The sequence below is a fragment of the Chiloscyllium punctatum genome, chromosome 25, assembly GCF_047496795.1.
Source record: "Chiloscyllium punctatum isolate Juve2018m chromosome 25, sChiPun1.3, whole genome shotgun sequence".
Lineage (NCBI taxonomy): Eukaryota > Metazoa > Chordata > Chondrichthyes > Orectolobiformes > Hemiscylliidae > Chiloscyllium > Chiloscyllium punctatum.
Window position 1 is genome coordinate 55,336,946 of NC_092763.1, and position 18,814 is coordinate 55,355,759.

The following is an 18,814-nucleotide window of genomic DNA, read 5'->3' on the forward strand; positions in this document are numbered from 1 at the left end:
CCTGGTATGCTTCAAGGAGATTATTTGACATCATGACCAATGGTTCAGGAACAGCCGTGGTGATTGTTTCTGTGGCCATGGTGCAATGAAGGCTAGAGAAATTGAGGAAGAATGAATTAGGCAGCAAGCAGAGGATCAGAAGAAAGCACAGGTTGCTCCCAAACATCCTTCACATGAAGAAGTTGCAGCAAAAGGTTCTCACAGGAGACCCAGCATCTTATCATTCTTGACATCGTTTCCTCCAGATGAATAAGGTCCAATTTCACCACAGACCAAGGATGTTCCAGAATACTGACACAAAACTATTGCCAGCTGATGGAACAGGACCTGTGCCAACAAAGCTAATTCCCCCAAGGTGCTGGACATTATAAACTGTACAAGCATTGTGTTGAGAGTGCCATATTATCTGACTTTATTTGCAAAAAATGGCTCAATTCAGTTAATGTACAAGTCAAGCATGATTATCAGATTTGTAGAAATCTGAACCAGCTACCCTGGGAACAGGTATAATGTCGATATCCTGTGAACTCCAGTGATCTTGTTTCATTTCAAGGGCTGATACCTTATAGGGATGGTTACTGGAAGTCAAAGGCTACCCTTTCTAATCCCAACCGACAATTCTGTTGCGTCTCCCCTGACTGAGGCTGAACACAGTTACAACACAGCCCATTCTTCATCCAAGGTTCTGGTGGAGCTGATGATAGACCTCCTGAAGATGAGGCTCTGATGCTAAGCTTGATATGCGAGCTCTTGCAGTTCTTGGATAGTATGTACAACATAATCTAATTAGTGTTTTCAAAATCATGAGTAGGCTTAATAGAATAGATAGGAAGAAATTATTTACATTCATACAAGGACTAAGAACCAGAGGACACAAATTCAAATTGATTTGCTAAAGCAGCACAGAAATATAGAAAATAGGAACAACAATAGACTATTTGGTCCTTCAAGCCTACGCTGCCATAAAATATGATTATGGCTGATCACCTAACTTAAAGTCCAGCTCTCACTATCTCCCCACAGCCTTTGGTCCCTTTAGCCCTAAGAATTATATTTAAGTCCTTCTTGAAATCAACATTTTCACACAATGTTTAGATAGGGTATAGAATATATTGCCTGGAAATGTGGTGGAGGCAGATTCAAGAGATATACTGAAAACCAAATTGAATGATTATTCAGATACAAGTAATGTCCAAAGATGTGGGAGAGAAGCTGAAAGCTAACAATAGTTAATGATGCTTATTTAAAGAGCCAGTACAGACATGATGGTCAACGAGCCTCCTTCTGCACAATAATAGTTCTGTGATTATATAATCCCAGCATCTGGGCTCAGCACAAAAGGAGCTGACAAAGAGGAGATATGATGGATGCTGAAGATCTGGCAAAGCAACAGCAGTTTCTCAGCAGGAAGATGAAGATATTGAAAAGAAGGAATATCACCTTCAGCATGACATAGTGTTGGAGCATCATGAACAGCAAATCAGACAGGACTTAAATGACAGCATTGTGATAGACACGAGATAGGTGCAGTAATCGCTCATTGACTGACTGTAAATTTCTTGTTCCTCAAATAACAAGCAGTTTCTCTCTGTTCCCAGAAGCAAATGCAGCTCTTTTTCATTTGTTTCTCATTTTTTGTTGTTACTGTTCAAAAGTGAAAATTTTCAACCATTTAAATGTTTGCAGTAAATGACGCTTGAATATTGAATAATAAAATGATGTTAGGCTGCACTGGATGCTTTTTGAAAAAGTAGTACTCCCTTATGTAGGGTGCTGTGATGGGGTGACACTAAGGACAGGAATCTGTGTAGCTTTGTTCTTATAGCTGCTGTTACAATGTCGATCAGACTGGTGATATTTTTTATTTATTTATTGGATGTGGGCATCACTGGCTGAACCAGCATTTATTGCCCATTCCTAATTGCTCAGAGGGCAGCTAAGAGTCAACTACTGAAGTCTGGGTCACATGTAGGTCAGACATGTAAGGATGGCAAATTTCCCTAAAGGACATTAGTGAACCAGATGGAATTTTCTCCTGATGATCAGCAATGGTTTTATGGATAGTATTAGACTCTCAATTCCATGTTCTTAGTGAATTCAAATTCCAACATCTACCATGGCCCTATTCGAACCCAGGTCCCAAGAACACTACCTGGTATCTGGATTAATAGTCTCCTGATCACACCACTAGGCCATCACCTACCCATTTATGTGAAATAGCTATACATGTATGCATGTGCACTTGTATTTGACATTGAAGTGTCAGCCATGCCACCTATGTGCCTTAAGGAACATTTTCTTTTTGTTCCCCTCCCACTATGTGCACTGTGAAGGGCAACTCCTGGCTGGCAGCACTTGTATGGGGCAGGAAGTTTAGTGGGATGTGAAGAGCTAGCACAGATTCAATGGACCAAAGAGCCTTTTTCAAGTGTTGTGGACCTCTATGACTTTATGAGCTGGTACACAACTGGACTTTAACTATGATACCATCAATAGGAATCCCAGGAAGCCCCAGCTTTGACAAGTACTTCTGCCATTTTCTGGTAAAATTCAGCCTTTCTCTTTTACTGTCTCGGACTTTTCTGGTTATAACTAGTGACAATTCTTGTAGTTTTTGTAAAAATATACGTGGCAGGCCAAATCATTTGCAACAATCATTAAAATGTATTTAAAATTCAGGTCACTTATCTTTTGTAATGGCTTCATGGGAATGTAACTATTAAACTATACAGTAAACTCTCAGCTTATTCTCTGACCTGTGCTGAGTTAACTGCAATTAGTCTTAATGGATTTCAAGACCGGGAGAGAGATGAGCACAGCTGTATTGATATTAGCTAGATTTTCCCACAGCTGGTTGTTCTCCTGTGACTACTTTTCGCAAGGTGTGATGGTTGGATCATTGAATGAGGGCAGGATGAAATGTGGCTCTTCTGACTTTCAAGGGAAATCAAGCATCTGGAATGGTGGGTGAGGATCAGTGAGGGTTTGCAGGTTATTGAGCCTGGTTGACCGTACCCCAGAAGCAGTCAGCATATTCTGTAGAGAAAAAAGTGAAATGCATTATCAATATTCTTTTAATGACAGGGTTTCCATTTCCAAGTTGACCCTCTGTATATATTGTGGAATAGCAAGTAGAAATTTTAAAACATGGAGGTAGCGGGGTAGGAGGAACAACATACTAAGGCTAATAAGTCAGTTAGATACTGCTGAGACAATAAAGTCTGATTAGATTGAGCATGGAGGCTTATGAACTATTGTGTGACCAATATGATGGTAGTGTTTTGAGCTTATTGGCAAGGCTCAATCAAAAGCCAAATCTAACATAAATGACAGAAAATTGACAAAATTTAATCCCAAGGCCAGAAACAAACAACGTAATATGTTCTAGGACATTGAATAAATTTAAGGATGCAATAGACAGGTTCTTAATTAGTTATGGTAATAGTAGTGGAAGGATTGTGGGGAGTAGCTGGGAAAGTGGAGTTGAGGCCAAGATAAGATCAACCATTATTGTATTCAATAGTGACAGGCTCAAAGAGTCGAATTGCCTACTCACGCGCCTACTTTTTATGTTCTTATGTTCTAATCGGTCGATCACACCATGAAACAAGCTTTGCAAAGGAAGCTGCTCACTTCTTTTAAGCCGTTTTGTAATGTGTAGCTCTTACTTTATATCTTACGAGTTCACTGTTTCTATGTTACTTTGATTTTGTTGTTCAAAAGAAGTTCAGAGAAGTTCTTTGAGCCTTTCTCTTGGATCCTTAGCAGTGTACTTCATCTCATACATGAGACTGTGCAACCAAGTTCTGTCACTGAACACACTTCTGTGAAGTTACAGTAGCCCCCTGGGCATATGCCTATGTTCTTCTCCAGAACCTACAAGTAATCAGGCAGATGTATTTGCTTCTTAACTACTTTAATAGAACACATCCTTACGCTGCATTCATGGTTTTCATACATTGGCGTACTCAAACAAAAAATCCGAAAAGATTCATTCTCAAAGCCAGAAACATATCTGCAACCAGAAATGTAAACCAGCTCCAGCACAGGCACAGCTTTGTCAATGGCTCTGATGATTACAGCCATATTGATTTTTGTAAGGCAGGCTCCATTCAGGCGAGTGTGAGAGATCTCAATTGCATTTCCTAGTCTTCAATATGCATTTCCTTCGAACAGGTCATTTAGATATTGTTTGGCAGTATCAATGATTTCATCAATTTTCCTCTGAAAAATAGTTAAAAGAAAGAAAGGAAAGAATTTCCCCTTACACAGTATAATGGAATTCTTACAAGTGCAGAGCATAACTAACTGGACCAACAGGCCATAAGTGCCTAACTTGTACTCCATTCATGAATGCACAGGGCTAACACTCCATGAATGCTTGTCATCTGTGACTTGAGGATCAGAATTATTGGCAACTTAATGCCCTGACAATGCCTGTGATCCTTCATCTTGACAAATGTCAAATCGTTTCAAGGGCTGAGGAGAATGAAAGGATGTTTGTTAGGCTCCTGCCACTACAGCATTGCCAAAAGAGAAGGCCTGAGGAGAAGAGAGAGTTCCATCAGAGTTGCTGCCAGGATTTTCAAGCTGTTTCATCAAGATCTGGTGAAGTACTGCCAATAGAGTAAATACAGCAATGAGGAATTATCTAACTCCTATTACCCAGTGTCTTGACTAATGCTGTTGTGCAAAGGCATTCAATTATGGAACAAACAGAAAAAGACAGGTTGCAGTAAATAAAAGAAGGTATTGTCCACCACAAGATAGAGAAATTGGATGCATAATGGACATCTTAATCTGAAAAAGTCTACAGAGAAACTGAAAGAGAAGAATTCATTTAATTATGCCTACAATTGGCACCAGGCATCTTCACAGATGCTGAAATAAAGTATCCTCATCAATCATCAAGACAGATGAATGGAAATAATTTTTCCAATACTTTTGATGTGGCTCATACCAGACAAGTTCCAGGACTCTCAAGTAAACATTAGAATCCATAATACATCATGTTGATGCTCACTTTAGTAGAGGCGAGTGGTCTGTGTCTTTTATCTTCTCACCTCATACTAAGCAGTCCCCCAATCAAAGGATAAAATGTTGATGGATTTAGTAAGAATCTCTGCTGAAACTGAACTGATCTGCAATAACTGATTTCTCATAGTTTTCCTGTGGCTGCTTGGACCTGTAGCTTTAGCACAAATCTCAAAAAACTTGAGTAGAATGCCTGAGGGGTTTGGATGTGGCCTCACCCTGAGAGAAACTATTATTACATGTAATAGTTCCTGACACGGCTCTGATTCTGGACTCTCATTCAACAAATGTACAGGTCTGTGTAAGGAGGGACTAGTGGATTGTAAAGTACCTCTTGAAACTTTGTGTGAAGTCTCCAGCTGATTCTGTCATATGCTGAGTCCATTCAAAGCAGACTACTTTGATTGTGAGCCCAACATTAGTGTAGTGATAAGTCAGAGCATTAGTTATGGTAGCTATGCCTGTGTTTGACCAATAAGGGGTCCAGTGCAGTAGACCACTTCTTGTAGCAGTTTTCACAACTTGCTGCTGCTTGGTATTCCCAAAGGTGGCCTGTAAATGCTCTCATATGCAATTCCTGTGAAATCTAAATCTCTTTGCTCAGCGAATCAAGCAATCTTCAAGTTGACTCTCCTCCAACAATAACAATTTGCATTTATATTGAACCATTAACAAGGAAATTATGTCTTATGTAGCTTTGCACAAATGTAATTAGCCATATATTCGCACTAAGTAAAAGAAGGGAGCAGAAGAAGGGATGACTAAATGTTTGGTCAATTAAATGAGTTGAAAGGATGGTTTAATGGCAGGTAAAGAGATGAGGAGGTTAAAAGGTTCATGGCCAGAATTAAACCTAGAAGTAACAATGATGTGCCTGAAAATTTGGCAACGGATGGGTGGATATCAGAATAGATATATGCTACGTCGGTTGAAATGGGTGTTATTTCTGTCAGACTGACAATGAGGATAGAAGTTTAGCTTAGGCTCAAATGGAGTTCCCATGTGATGAATATTCTGGTTCAGCAAGATGCAGGGGCCAGATGGAGTTTGGAAATAATGGTAAGAATACAGAATTGTGGGTCACCGCAGACATAATTTCTGTTTTCTTCTTAATATTAAAGTGAGCTTGACATTTGTTAGGAGGAATAGGATGCCACACCCTCCCTACAAAATATGTTGTGTAAATGAGTAGAGGGATATACAACTAAAAGTGTATTACAAATCTTTAAAAGTAATGCTATGGGTTAATAAGGCCACAAAATGCAAACAAAGTATTCAAGTTCATTTTTAGAGGAATGAAATTGAAAAATCAGAAGTCCTGTATATGAACCTTTGTTTAGAAAATCCTTGGTATAGTGTGTACTGTTCTGGACTCTATATTGTTGAAATGATATAGCAGCCCTGGAGAAAATGCAAAGAAATGTTTATTAGAGTATGCCAAGGTACATCTTAGCCTTTAAGATATTATGTCACTACTTTTAATAATTTATGTGACAGCATACTCCCAATCCCTGAAAACCTCCAATCTAGTTAATCTAAGCTGGAGTTCTTTTCTCCAGAAAGGGAAAATTGCAGGGTAACCGGTTTTTAAGATTATAGAGAATTTGATGAGAATAGACAAGCATATGTGATCCACTGGTGGGTGAGACCTGACTAAGAGGCAGTAAGTATAACAAAGCCACTAATAACATAGCAGAAATTCTCTGCTTAAAGAATGGTTTGAATATGGTGCATATTTGCATAAAGGATAGCTGAGATAACTGCCTTCAAGGGAAATTTGGTAAATACATGGCAGAAATATATAATTGAAAATGTTCTGAACACATACATTTACTTTTCTACCTATCTTTATATGAACAGCAAATTTATCAACCACACTTGTGGTCCATTTGTCCAAGTATTTACAGTACAAACTCGATTATCCAAACATCGATTATCCAAATTTCGGATAATCCGAAGAAGATCTCAAGGTCCTGATGCTTGGGTAAACTGTGTTATCCAAACATTTAATGATCCAAAAATTTGATTATCCAAACATAATACTCACCGCCTGTGTCATTCGGATAATCAAGGTTGCCCTGTATTATTAATACTAAATAATAAAGTCCCACTTATATTTGTTTATGTTTATATGAATAAAGTTTGAAAATGATTGGTATGGCATATCAACAGTGGCATGAAGTTTTTTACGCTGTATGTGCTGTTCTTCTGCTGTGAATATTTCTGAACTAAATAGTATCAAGCACAGGAAACGTTCAGAACTTCAGTGTATTCAGTGGGTCATAGGAAGATTTGTTACAAAAAAAAACAGAAAATGTTGGATTTAATCAGCAGGTCAGGCAGAATTTGAGGAGAGAGAAATTAAGTTGAAATTTCAGGTTAATAGCCTTGTAATGTTGGGCTGGATTATATGCTGAGAGTGGATTTCCTGAATTCAGCATAAATATTGAGGCAGCTACATCTGCCTCTGCTTCACTAGTACTCCGTATTTTAAACTTCAGTCCATGGACCTTTAGTTAATATGAGGTGCAAAATCATCCCTCTCCAGGATTAGGTCCAACCTTATGAAGTTACTCAGAGTTAGGCAGTGTCACCATGAGTAGTCTTCATTGCTTGTATTGTGGGAGACTCTGAAGGAAGACCAACAGTGAATGGTCTGGAACTCCAGTCAGTCTGAGATCTTGACAGAACCAGGGCAGTGGGGGGAAGATCCTTATGAGGATGATGGAGAGAATGTTGGATAAGGTGGGGGTGGGAGCAGGAAGAGTTAACATATGGAGGGAAAACTACAGACAGAGGCTAGCAATTGAAACTGGGAGCCAGGCAGGACGTGCACACCACTCCTCCTGTAAATGGCCACCAGTTCACAAAGTCAGATGTACCAAGCTGCAGATTGCATGCAGGCCTCTCTTGCTGCCCATTAAGCCTGAGCGATAATGGAATGGGGCTTTTCATAAGGCCTCGATTGGACTTTCCCATCCAAAAACCCATAGTGAGAGTGGGCACATACAGGCTAACAGCAGGTTTACTGATGATGGCATTCTGCCCTAGTTATGAGTCCATGTGTCTGCTTTCCCATCTATAAATTCCTGTTTGTTAACAATGTTTCTCTTGCCGCAAGTGCTGCTCTACCTGCTGAGTATTTTCAACATCGTCTGTTTTTATTTAAATTAATTGCCTTTATATTTTGAGAGACGGTCAGCCATTTTTGAACATGGGAGGACAAGAAATAGCAGCAGAAGTCGGTCATTTGGCCTCATGAGCTCATTCTGCCATTTAATGAGACCATGACTGATCTTCCATATCAACACCATTTTCCTACACTATTCCATATCCTTTGGTATCCTTATTATCTAGAAGCCTGTAAGTCTCTATCTTGAATGACTGAGTCCTCTAGAATAAGAAATTCCAAAGAATTACCATAGTGTCTTGGCATTGGCACCGTATTATTAGTGCCATCGACAATTTAAAACACCCAGAAATATTATTGACTAAATAATTAAGTCTTCTTTTAATTTCAATTTCTCCTTTTTGATCTGAATATTTGCTTTGAAAGAGCATGCAGACAGGAAAATGTTTTGAAGGAGTTGCTCAGCCCATTGGCATGTGCGAGATAAATGAACCCACATTGATATAATCGAATTGCTGAAACACCTTCAGTTAATCATTGTGCCTATTTATAATTCAACTCCTCCACACTGGTGGATTCATTGAATCTGCAAATCAGTTCAACAAACAGTACATTAAATAAAAATGCTCAAAAGATGAACACAACTGGATAGAGGAAAATGCTGGTTGTCATCTATCTGTAGTGCCTTTAATTCCTGTAAAAGAAATAACACTGGTGAGAATAATTATACTCACCTCATATTCTTACACATGAACTTTCTATCAGAGATTATGTTGCGAAAAGAAGGAAGAAGTTTAGTTGGTTTGAATTTCCTTTCCATCAATGAGGCCAATTGTTCCCCTTAACCTTGATACAATACCATTGTAACACACACAAGAAAATGAATTTTACAGCCTTGTACTAAAGCACTGACTTGAGGTGTAGTGGTACTCCTCTGGGCAAGGAGCTCTTTGCCCTTATCCTATGCAAGGAGATGGTGGCCATGGAAGGCTTCTTTTATAATGTGTGCAAGCAGGTTGATTGTCACCCTGCAAATTCTTCCAGTAAACCTGGTATTAGCGGGCAAGATTTCTAGTCAGCCAATCTGCAGAAGGAAATGGCAAGAACACAGTGAGCCAGGCATCATCAGCAGGTGGAGAAGAAGACATTTTGGATGTAACCTTTCCTCAGTTATACCCGAAATGTCGACTTCTCCACCTCCTGATGTTGCCTGGCCTGCTGTGTTCTTCCAGCCTCCTGCCTGTCTACTTTGGATTTCAGCATCAGCAGTTTTGTTTTATTTCTATTTTACCAATAAGCATGGGTGAATCAAATAGAAGTCTATGGCCTGGCCCTCTGAAAGGAGATTGGGAAGAAAAGACAGACTGGCTAAAGCAGTACCTTTTCTCCACAGTGGGAGCTAAGATTCACCTTTTGAAAAGATTAGAATACACTATTGCTTAGTGCCAAATAGAAAGATCAATCATTGTGATGGAAATGAGCTGTTTAAGATTGCTTGTAAGTGACCTGACATGGAAATGGACTTGTAATACATAGAAAAGAACAACTTAACATAGAAATTAGCAAGGACGTTTTCAGCTTTTTTTCATTTAACATTTATCTAATAAATGTTAAATGATAGAGATCGTGGTTTATTCCCTGTTCGTATTTAAGATACAAAGGCCAATTTTACAGTCCTTTAAAGTGAGAAAGCTGTGTGCAACTGATGCACGGGGTATATTATATTGCAAAAGCAGAATCTGTGTTAATAATTCTCTAGGACTACCAGCTTAATTCTAGTTTAATCTGTTTGATCAAGCTGAAATATTTCTATTCAATCCCCGAGTGAAGAGAGATTTGAATGAAAAAAATTAAATACAGGGACAACATAATTTAGCAGGATTTATGCTAGTCTTACTCTTTTTTCTGTGTGAGTTCATTTTAAACAGGAGTGGAGAAATCTTCACAGATTGAAACATTCTTAAATAAATTCCGCGAGTTGGTTCATTAAATTGTCCTTAGTGAATTTTTCACTTTCTTCATCAAATTTTTTGGATCAAGTTTCCAAATTCTTTGGTTATGTACTCCTATTCTTTCAGAACTTAGCAGTTAATAAAATAGCATGTTCCAATGGTTGTTCATAAAATGCAGATTACAGTCCATAGCCAAATCATACTTGCACAGTACAAAATATCAACTGTTAGATGTGACCTTGTAATTAAGGAATACCTAACTCAATCTTGAGTGCACTAATAATTACAGTGACAATGAATTTAAGATATTCAATCAAGCTTATAACATGGTGTGCCTATGCTTGATAGAAGCGATATACATTCATATGTCAGGACATGTTATTGCAAAGGAACAGGTTCAAGGCATTTACCTTTTTAGAATTACCTGGGAATTGGAGAATCTATATTTCCCTGTTGCTTTCTTCACGGTAATATCTCAGTCAATCAAAGTTGCCAGCCAATAAGCTCACTTTTCTCTTATTGTAAAATAGTTGTGATTGTCTGAAATTTGCTATTCTTGTGTTTGTCCTGATGAGTGCAAATTGAAAACCTTAATCAATATGTCTCTCTTTTCAGCACTGTTTGAGGATTAATTTGTCTTTTGTTCCCCAAAAGTCTTTAAGAAAGAGAAATTCAATGCTCAGAATTTTTATTTCAAACAAGGCTAAGATTTATTTAATTGCATTAACAATCTAAAGAAGCATGTATGAATAAAAATAATTGCAATTGTAAAAAGTTAAAGCATTTCAGGAGGTAATTTGGTCCATCATGTCTGTTTCAGCTCTTTGCTCAAACAATCTGAAACTAATCCCATTGACCTGCTCAGTCATAGCCTTGTGTTTTTCAGTCCTTCAATTATCTATCAAATTTTCACTTAAAAGAGGCACTGGTTTAATTCCTTGTGGCAAATCCTTTTAAGTTCCAGCAAGTTTCTGCATAAAAACAATCCTGACAGTTACTGTCCTCTAAATGATTATTTTAAATTTATGATACTTGTGATACTGATTTCCAAGCAGAGCATTTTTTTTTCTTTATGAACACTATCACAGTTCTTCATGATTGAAAAATCTCTATTAGATCTGGAAAAATCTGGTTAAATCACCTCTTAACCATGTCTGTTCCAGTTCTGTTCTCCTAATCATGGATTTAGGGAAAGGTTAGACAGGTATGCAGGTATATTACAGGTCATTAACCAGTGGAAAGCAAGCAGAAGAAAAAAATATGTATAAACATTGATCGAATGAATAAAATTAGGGAGAATCATAATCAAGGGACATTTTAACGCCCACATTACCCCACCCCTGCAAAGTGCAATCAAACTGAACAAACAATGAAAAGATAAAAGAATTTTTAGTGGGCCCAAGATTCTTTTCTGACTGTAATATGTTAGCACCTCAACATGGCTGAAGGCTTCATTGCCAGACTAGTAATGGGAAAGAAATCAATACAGATCAGAAGATATGAGGCTGCGACAGTACACATATCATATGTGATCATATTATATTAATTTTTATGATAATTGCAAGAGGTATAAGCTATACACAAATCAAAGTATTATTTTTCAAATAACATTTGTGAGGATGGAGGAATGAGGGAGAGTACGATTTTACCTAAGAGATGAAATACCAGCTGATAATACACAAAAGATAAATATAATTTCTGCTAAAATTAGGACAAACTAGCCAAGAATGCATACAAATAAGGGCAAAGATTAATTTGATGTTCCTTCAAGTCAATGTGACAATTTCTTGATTATGATGAGTGTAAGTTTTGTGAGAATAAACCATGAAGCTTTCCTTTCTGAGTACGCCTTCCAATCTCTATTCACACCGTCACTAAAAAAATTACTTTAACTTCTGTAACATTGCCCAGCTTCTCCCCTGTCTCTGGAGATCCTTGGCAAAAATCCTCATTAATGCCTTTGTTACTACTAGACTTAACAATTCCAATGTACTCCCTGGCTAGTCTTCTGCATTCTTCTCTTTATAAACTTCAGGTCATCTTAAACTCTGCTGCCATGTCTTATCTTGCACCAACTTCCATCCTTTCAGGGCATTCTAGTCTGAGACAAATGAATAACTTAAATACCAATGCTGAACTAGGCCAACAAACATTAAACGAGCAGCTTCTAATATACAGCCACTGGGTATAGCATATTACCCTTAAAATGAGGTTAATAGTACAGCCATCTGTTTCCAGATTATACAGGGGTGTTACTTTCTGTTATTGCAGATGAATTAAATCTTTCTGTCGTAAATTTGGACCAAAGCCAAGCACTATAGCCAAATGTTCAGTTTTTTTTCCAATTGTAAACTAGCAACAAGCCAATTGGCTTGTTTTAAAAATCCTCTCTGGTACTTTAATAAAACACTTAACTTGGCATTTACCATGTGGCTAAAATGTGCTAAGTATAATGGGTCAAATGATTAAGCTGTTAAAACAACAAATTGTTCTGTTGTCTCCTGCAGAAATTTGTGAGGTGGATTGTGGCAAGCATGGCATATGTTTAGATGGGTTATGTCACTGTGAGAAGGGTTGGGGCAGCCTAAATTGTGACCAGCATGAATGCCACCCACGTTGTACTGAACATGGAAAGTGTAAGGATGGCAAATGTCAGTGCAGTCCTGGCTGGGAAGGAGAGCACTGCACAGTTGGTAAGAAAAACCTAGATGTTTTATCATCTCAAAAATCAGACTGTTTTATCAATACTTTTCATTTTGTATTTTTCATGCCTCATATAGATTTTTTTTTTCTTTTCTGTTCTTAAGCACAACATTTGGATAATGTTGTAAAAGGTAAGAAGCAGTTTGTAATATATCTTCATCCATCCGCAGGGATGTGACCATAAGTCTGCTCACTGGGTCAGAAATCTTCACCCAATATTATTTTTCAGAATGAGTGTTTCTTTAAAATATTTCACTACATTTTAGAAAACAATGGCAAAACAGTTAAGGGTATTTACACATAAATGGAAATTAAAATTGGAAGAGATCGAAAACAGAAGACTAATTCACTCTCATCCATTTTACACCATAGCATGGATGCAATACTTTAACATGAGAGACACTCTTGGATTTTCGAAAATGTAGTGTTTATGGGTAGAAGGATTGTGCCACCATTCCTCTTTCCTTGAAACAGTCTAAGAGACTATTTGGTTTATAGGGGTCGAGGAATAACCGCTTGTGAATCTTAACAAGGAACAGCTCTCATTCTAACAATATATAATTAATTGTATGATAGTGTTGGGGCAGAGGGACTAAATGAAGCACTCAACACCAAGATCCATTTCAATCATCAAAGAGTTTATTGTTTTACTCTGGTGGGGAGAAAGCCTCTGGCAGTCCAGGGATTTCCCCATTGAACAAGAGGAAACATATACTCTTTATACATTTGCTTTTAACCTGCCGTTGGCTGTTACAAACTGATCACATTATGAATTAATTACAGACATATTCAGGCAGGTTAATCACGTGAACACCGAAAGAAATGCGGATGCTGTAAATCAGAAACAAAATCAGAAATTGCTGGAAAAGCTCACCAGGTCTGGCAGCATCTATGGAGAGAAATCAGAGTTAATGGTTCGTGTCGAGTGACCCTTCCTTAGAATTCAGAGTTCGAAGCAAGGGTCACTCGACCCGAAATATTAACTCTGATTTCTCTCCGTAGATGCTGCCAGACCTGCTGAGTTTTTCCAGCAATTTCTGTTTCTGTTTGAAGGTTAACCATGTGACTGTCTAATCAGTCCATAGACAGCTTTTGGTCATCCTGTAGTGTTTACCAGAACCTCTTATCACTTATCCTTGGGCCTTCACAAGGCATCTTGTTCAACCACATTCCAGACTTTGCTCCTGCACCAGTTAGTTATTCAGTGCTCCCCTTTTAATAGGAAGGGGGCTTCTTCTCTCTGCCTTCAACAGGATATCCACAGGAATGCAGCTAAATCCCCAAAAGCCTGTATATTTATAAACTCGATTTTTGATATATATCATTTGGCTACAGTTATCTGGGAGTCTTAGCCGATGTGGGTCAGACTCTTCCCTCCTATCCCATGATCACTACAAGCTTTGAAGTTTAAAAACAGATGTAGTGTTTTGAACTTTGACTCCTTTCTAGTTTTCTCTGATGTATTACTTATATTACTCTCACTGTACTGTCCTGCACCTCTCTACATATTTTTACATTTAACCCTTTTGAGTGTAACGTGCATTCAGAGTGTAATGCTAAAATTTTCCAGTAACCTGCTGAATTGTTCTCATACATTTATCCAGTTTATTGCAACAAAAAACAACAGGTTACTTCTTTTACATAATCCAGAAGTATGGATATTTCACTTTCTCCGATGTCTCAAAGGTGATAACATAACTAAGGCACAAATAAGTATCCTCATTCACAGAACTGCTTGTACTTGCAGAATGGACCGACAGTTAGTTTTTATTAACTTAATTTGTGTCCCATGAAAGCAACCCAACAGATGAATAAAGTCAAATTAGTGTAAGATTAATTAAAACCATTATAGAATACATGTTCTGGTCAGTGAGCAAGCCTCCAGAAAGGATCATCAGTATTTGCAAGTACATTGAAAATAACCAGGCAATGACAATAAAATTAATCATATGAGTAAACAAAAATGTATTAGTGTTCTAATTCATTGCTCATGGTATGAGTTGGTGGCACAATATGTTCAGGAGTTGACACTTTGAATGGTGAGTCCCCAGTCTTTAGAGAACATGGGCAATTTTCCTAGAAAAGTAAGAGAAAATAGGAAGAAATTACAGTTTATCAAATCTTTTAAATATCACCAAGATCTGTGAACAGATTTCTTACTCAGGTTGAGGCAGGACTCAGTAGGATAGAGGTACAAATGTAATTTGAAGGATAATTGACAAGAATCCAAACATTGCACTTAATTTTACTTCCAAACTAAAAGGGATGATTAGTGTTAGAACAGTTAACTTGTTTACATATTTTAAGTAATTAGTCAATATCAGTGAATGAGTTCACACATAAATTTAAATAGGCAAAATGCACATGAGATCAATATATTCTTGTGTAATTTATTCAATTTATCCCATCGTGCCAGACCCTTGGACGAGGCAACAACATTTTCTCGGCAGAAGTGGGTACTGCAGATGCTGGAGATTAGAGTCAAGCTTAGAGTGGTGCTGGAAAAGCACAGCAGGTCAAGCAGCATCTGTGGAGCAGGAAAATCGATGTTTCAGGCAAAAGCTTTTGCCCGAAACATTGATTTTCCTGCTCTTCAGATGCGACCTCACCTGCTGTGCTTTCCCAGTACCACTCTAAGCTCGACAACAATATTTTCTACTTAGTACATTGTTTCCTACACTCAGGAAAACTAACACATATCAGATGGCCATTTTGCCAAGCACTTTGATAAGTACAAATGTGCACATCCATTGCTCACAGCTACATTTCTGTGCTTTCAATCTGGCTGATGTATCTTTGATATTCTCACATGTCCAGCGATGCTCAAGGATGGGCTGTGTATGAATTGTTACCTTACTTGTTGCTTCCAGAGTATTTGAATCACTTTCTATTTGGTGTTTTAAAATAAGGGATGTGCCTTTTAACTTGGTCAATATATTTTTCTTCATCGAAACAAAGTACTGGTGTTGTATTATCTTCTGTCTAATTGCTACTGTGTCACTGTTTAACTAAAAACGTTTTGTTTATGTATATTTTATTTTTCATATATACATATCTTAAGGATATAACATTGATGCAGTGGTCACTGCTTTAATGTTTTTCTTTTTATAATTCTGACAGAGGGATGTCCTGGTTTGTGCAATGGAAACGGGAGGTGCACATTGGATCAGAATGGATGGCATTGTGTTTGCCAAGCTGGCTGGAGTGGAATGGGATGTAATGTCATCATGGAAATGGTGTGCGATGATAAGAGAGACAATGATGGAGGTACAGTATTTCATTAATCGAATTCTTAATTGAAATGGCACGTCATTTTAACTCATTATTGTAAGAAATATTATCCTAATCTTTCACCAAAGTTCTTACTTTTGCTGTAATTTGGCTTCTATTCTGACCAATCCCTAGATGACATTCCCCAATTTATTATGACTCCAGATGGGCCTCCCCCCAAATCATTACAAACCGAAGTGAGGAGGGAGGAACTTGCTTTCCTACTTTATTTAACCCACACCTCACCTTGCTCACAACAAGAGTAACTCAAGAGAAGGGGTCCCTTCTCTTAAGGATTCCTTTCCCAGTTTCAATATATTTGAAAGGAGCATTTTATTCCAGGTTTTCTTGGGGTAAGGAAAGAATGATTTCATTCATTAATAAAATACAAGGAAAAATTGTAAAATGCCAAAGATTAGAGATGCACAGGTTAGAGGTGGGAAGGGAGTAAACACATGGATGGTACTTGAAATATCATAACATTCAAGGTGATGGGGCAAGTGCCTTGTCATAGCGTCATGGAGATGTACAGCCTGGAAACAGACCCTTCAGCCCAACTCGTCCATGTTGACCAGATATCTTCACCTAATCTAGTCCCATTTGCCAGCATTTGGCCCATATCCTTCTAAACCCTTCCTATTCATATACTCATCCAGATGCCTTTTAAATGTTGTAATTGTACTAGCCTCCACCACGTCCTCTGGCAGCTCAGTCTATGCATATAACACCCTCTGCATGAAAACGTCACCCCTTAAGTCCCTTTTAAATTTTTCCCCTCTCACCCGAAACCTACACCCTCTAGTTCTGGACTCCTCCAACTCAGTGAAAAAGCTTTGTATATTTACCCTATGCATGTTCCTCATGATTTTATAAACCTCTATAAGGTCATCCCTCACCCTCTGATGCTTCAGGGAAAACAGTCCCAACCTATTCAGCCTCTCCGTATCGCTCAAATTCTCCAACTCTGACAACATTCTTATAAATTTTTTCTGAACACTTTCGAGTTTCACAACATTTTTCCAGTCAGAGAGTGACCAGAACTGCACACAATATTCCTTGTGTAGTTTAGATAGGTCAGCACAGCCTCAATGAGCCAAAGTACCTCTTCTGTGCTCTATAACTTTGTGACATAGCATTTGAAAAAGATATAAAAATCAGTCTTTGACTTGTCCATGATAAGTAGATAGTGAAATGTTGCCATTAAATAGGATGGTTCTGATAGCACAAACATTAGCAGTAGAGCAGTTAGTCTGGAGATTCTTGGTTCTCTAAGTTAAATGGTGGCTTTATTGAACGACACCTTGTTTCCAACAATCAGTGAAAGAGAGAAGAGTGGCTTTTCTATTTAGTTACAAATGCAGGAGTGTCTCGTGGATGTTCTTCAGATGTGACCTTCACAGACTACACCCAGTCCTTTTGAAATAGAACACCAGAAGACCATACAGAGACATGGCTCCAGATGCTTGGTTTACCCAATCTAATGTGTAGTCCTGGAAGGGGAAAACATGTCTTCTGCCCATAGAGTCACAGAGTCATAGAGATGTACAGCATGGAAACAGACCCTTCGGTCCAACCCATCCATGCCGACCAGATATCCCAACCCAATCCAGTCCCATCTGCCAGAACCCGGCCCATATCCCTCCAAACCCTTCCTATTCATATACCTATCCAAATGCCTCTTAAATGTCGCAATTGTACCAGCCTCCACCACATCCTCTGGCAGCTCATTCCATGTACATACCACCCTCTGCATGAAAAAGTTGCCACTTAGGTCTCTTTTATATCTTTCCCCTCTCACCCTAAACCTATGCCCTCTAGTTCTGGACTCCCCGACCCCAGGGAAAGACTTTGTCTATGTATCCTATCCATGCCTCTCATAATTTTGTAAATCTCTATAAGGTCACCCCTCAGCCTCCGACACTCAAGGCAAAACAGCCCCAGCCTGTTCAGCCTCTCCCTGTAGCTCAAATCCTCCAACCCTGCAACATCCTTGTAAATCTTTTCTGAACCCTTTCAAGTTTCACCACATCTTTCCGATGGGAAGGAGACCAGAATTGTATGCAATATTCCAACAGTGGCCTAACCAATGTCCTGTACAGCTGCAACATGACCTCCAAACTCCTGTACTCAATGCTCTGACCAATAAAGGAAAGCATACCAAACGCCTTCTTCACTATCCTATCTACCTGCAACTCCATTTTCAAGGAGCTATGAACTTGCACTCCAAGGTCTCTTTGTTCAGCAACACTCCCTAAGACCTTACCATTAAGTGTATAAGTCCTGCTAAGATTTGCTTTCCCAAAATGCAGCACCTTGCATTTATCTGAATTAAACTCCATCTGCCACTTCTCAGCCCATTGGCCCATCTGGTCCAGATCCTGTTGTAATCTGAGATCACCCTCTTCGCTGTCCACTACACCTCCAATTTTGGTGTCATCTGCAAACTTACTAACTGTACCTCTTATGCTCGCATCCAAATCATTTATGTAAATGACAAAAAGTAGAGGGCCCAGCACCGACCCTTGTGGCACTCCACTGGTCACAGGCCTCCAGTCTGAAAAACAACCCTCCACCACCACCCTCTGTCTTCTACCTTTGAGCCAGTTCTGTATCCAAATGGCTAGTTCTCCCTGTATTCCATGAGATCTAACCTTGTTTTCTTTGAGTTCACATCATGCCCATAGTCGATGATTAACATACATGAGCTGGTTTCTATTGAGGTGAT

General features: G+C 38.6%; 1 protein-coding gene across 5 annotated transcripts in view; it reads left to right on the top strand.

The window, feature by feature from the left end:
- tenm1 (teneurin transmembrane protein 1) overlaps positions 1 to 18,814 on the top strand; it is a 2,368,941-nt gene that overhangs the window by 2,180,312 nt on the left and 169,815 nt on the right. For 4 of the 5 annotated variants that reach the window (XM_072595290.1, XM_072595295.1, XM_072595292.1 and 1 more), the window contains 3 exons: positions 12,624 to 12,809; positions 12,924 to 12,950; positions 15,940 to 16,086. In XM_072595290.1, coding sequence (XP_072451391.1) covers positions 12,624 to 12,809; positions 12,924 to 12,950; positions 15,940 to 16,086 — 360 coding nt within the window. The remainder of the gene's footprint in view (positions 1 to 12,623; positions 12,810 to 12,923; positions 12,951 to 15,939; positions 16,087 to 18,814) is intronic. The other variant, XM_072595294.1, reaches the window with a different exon arrangement.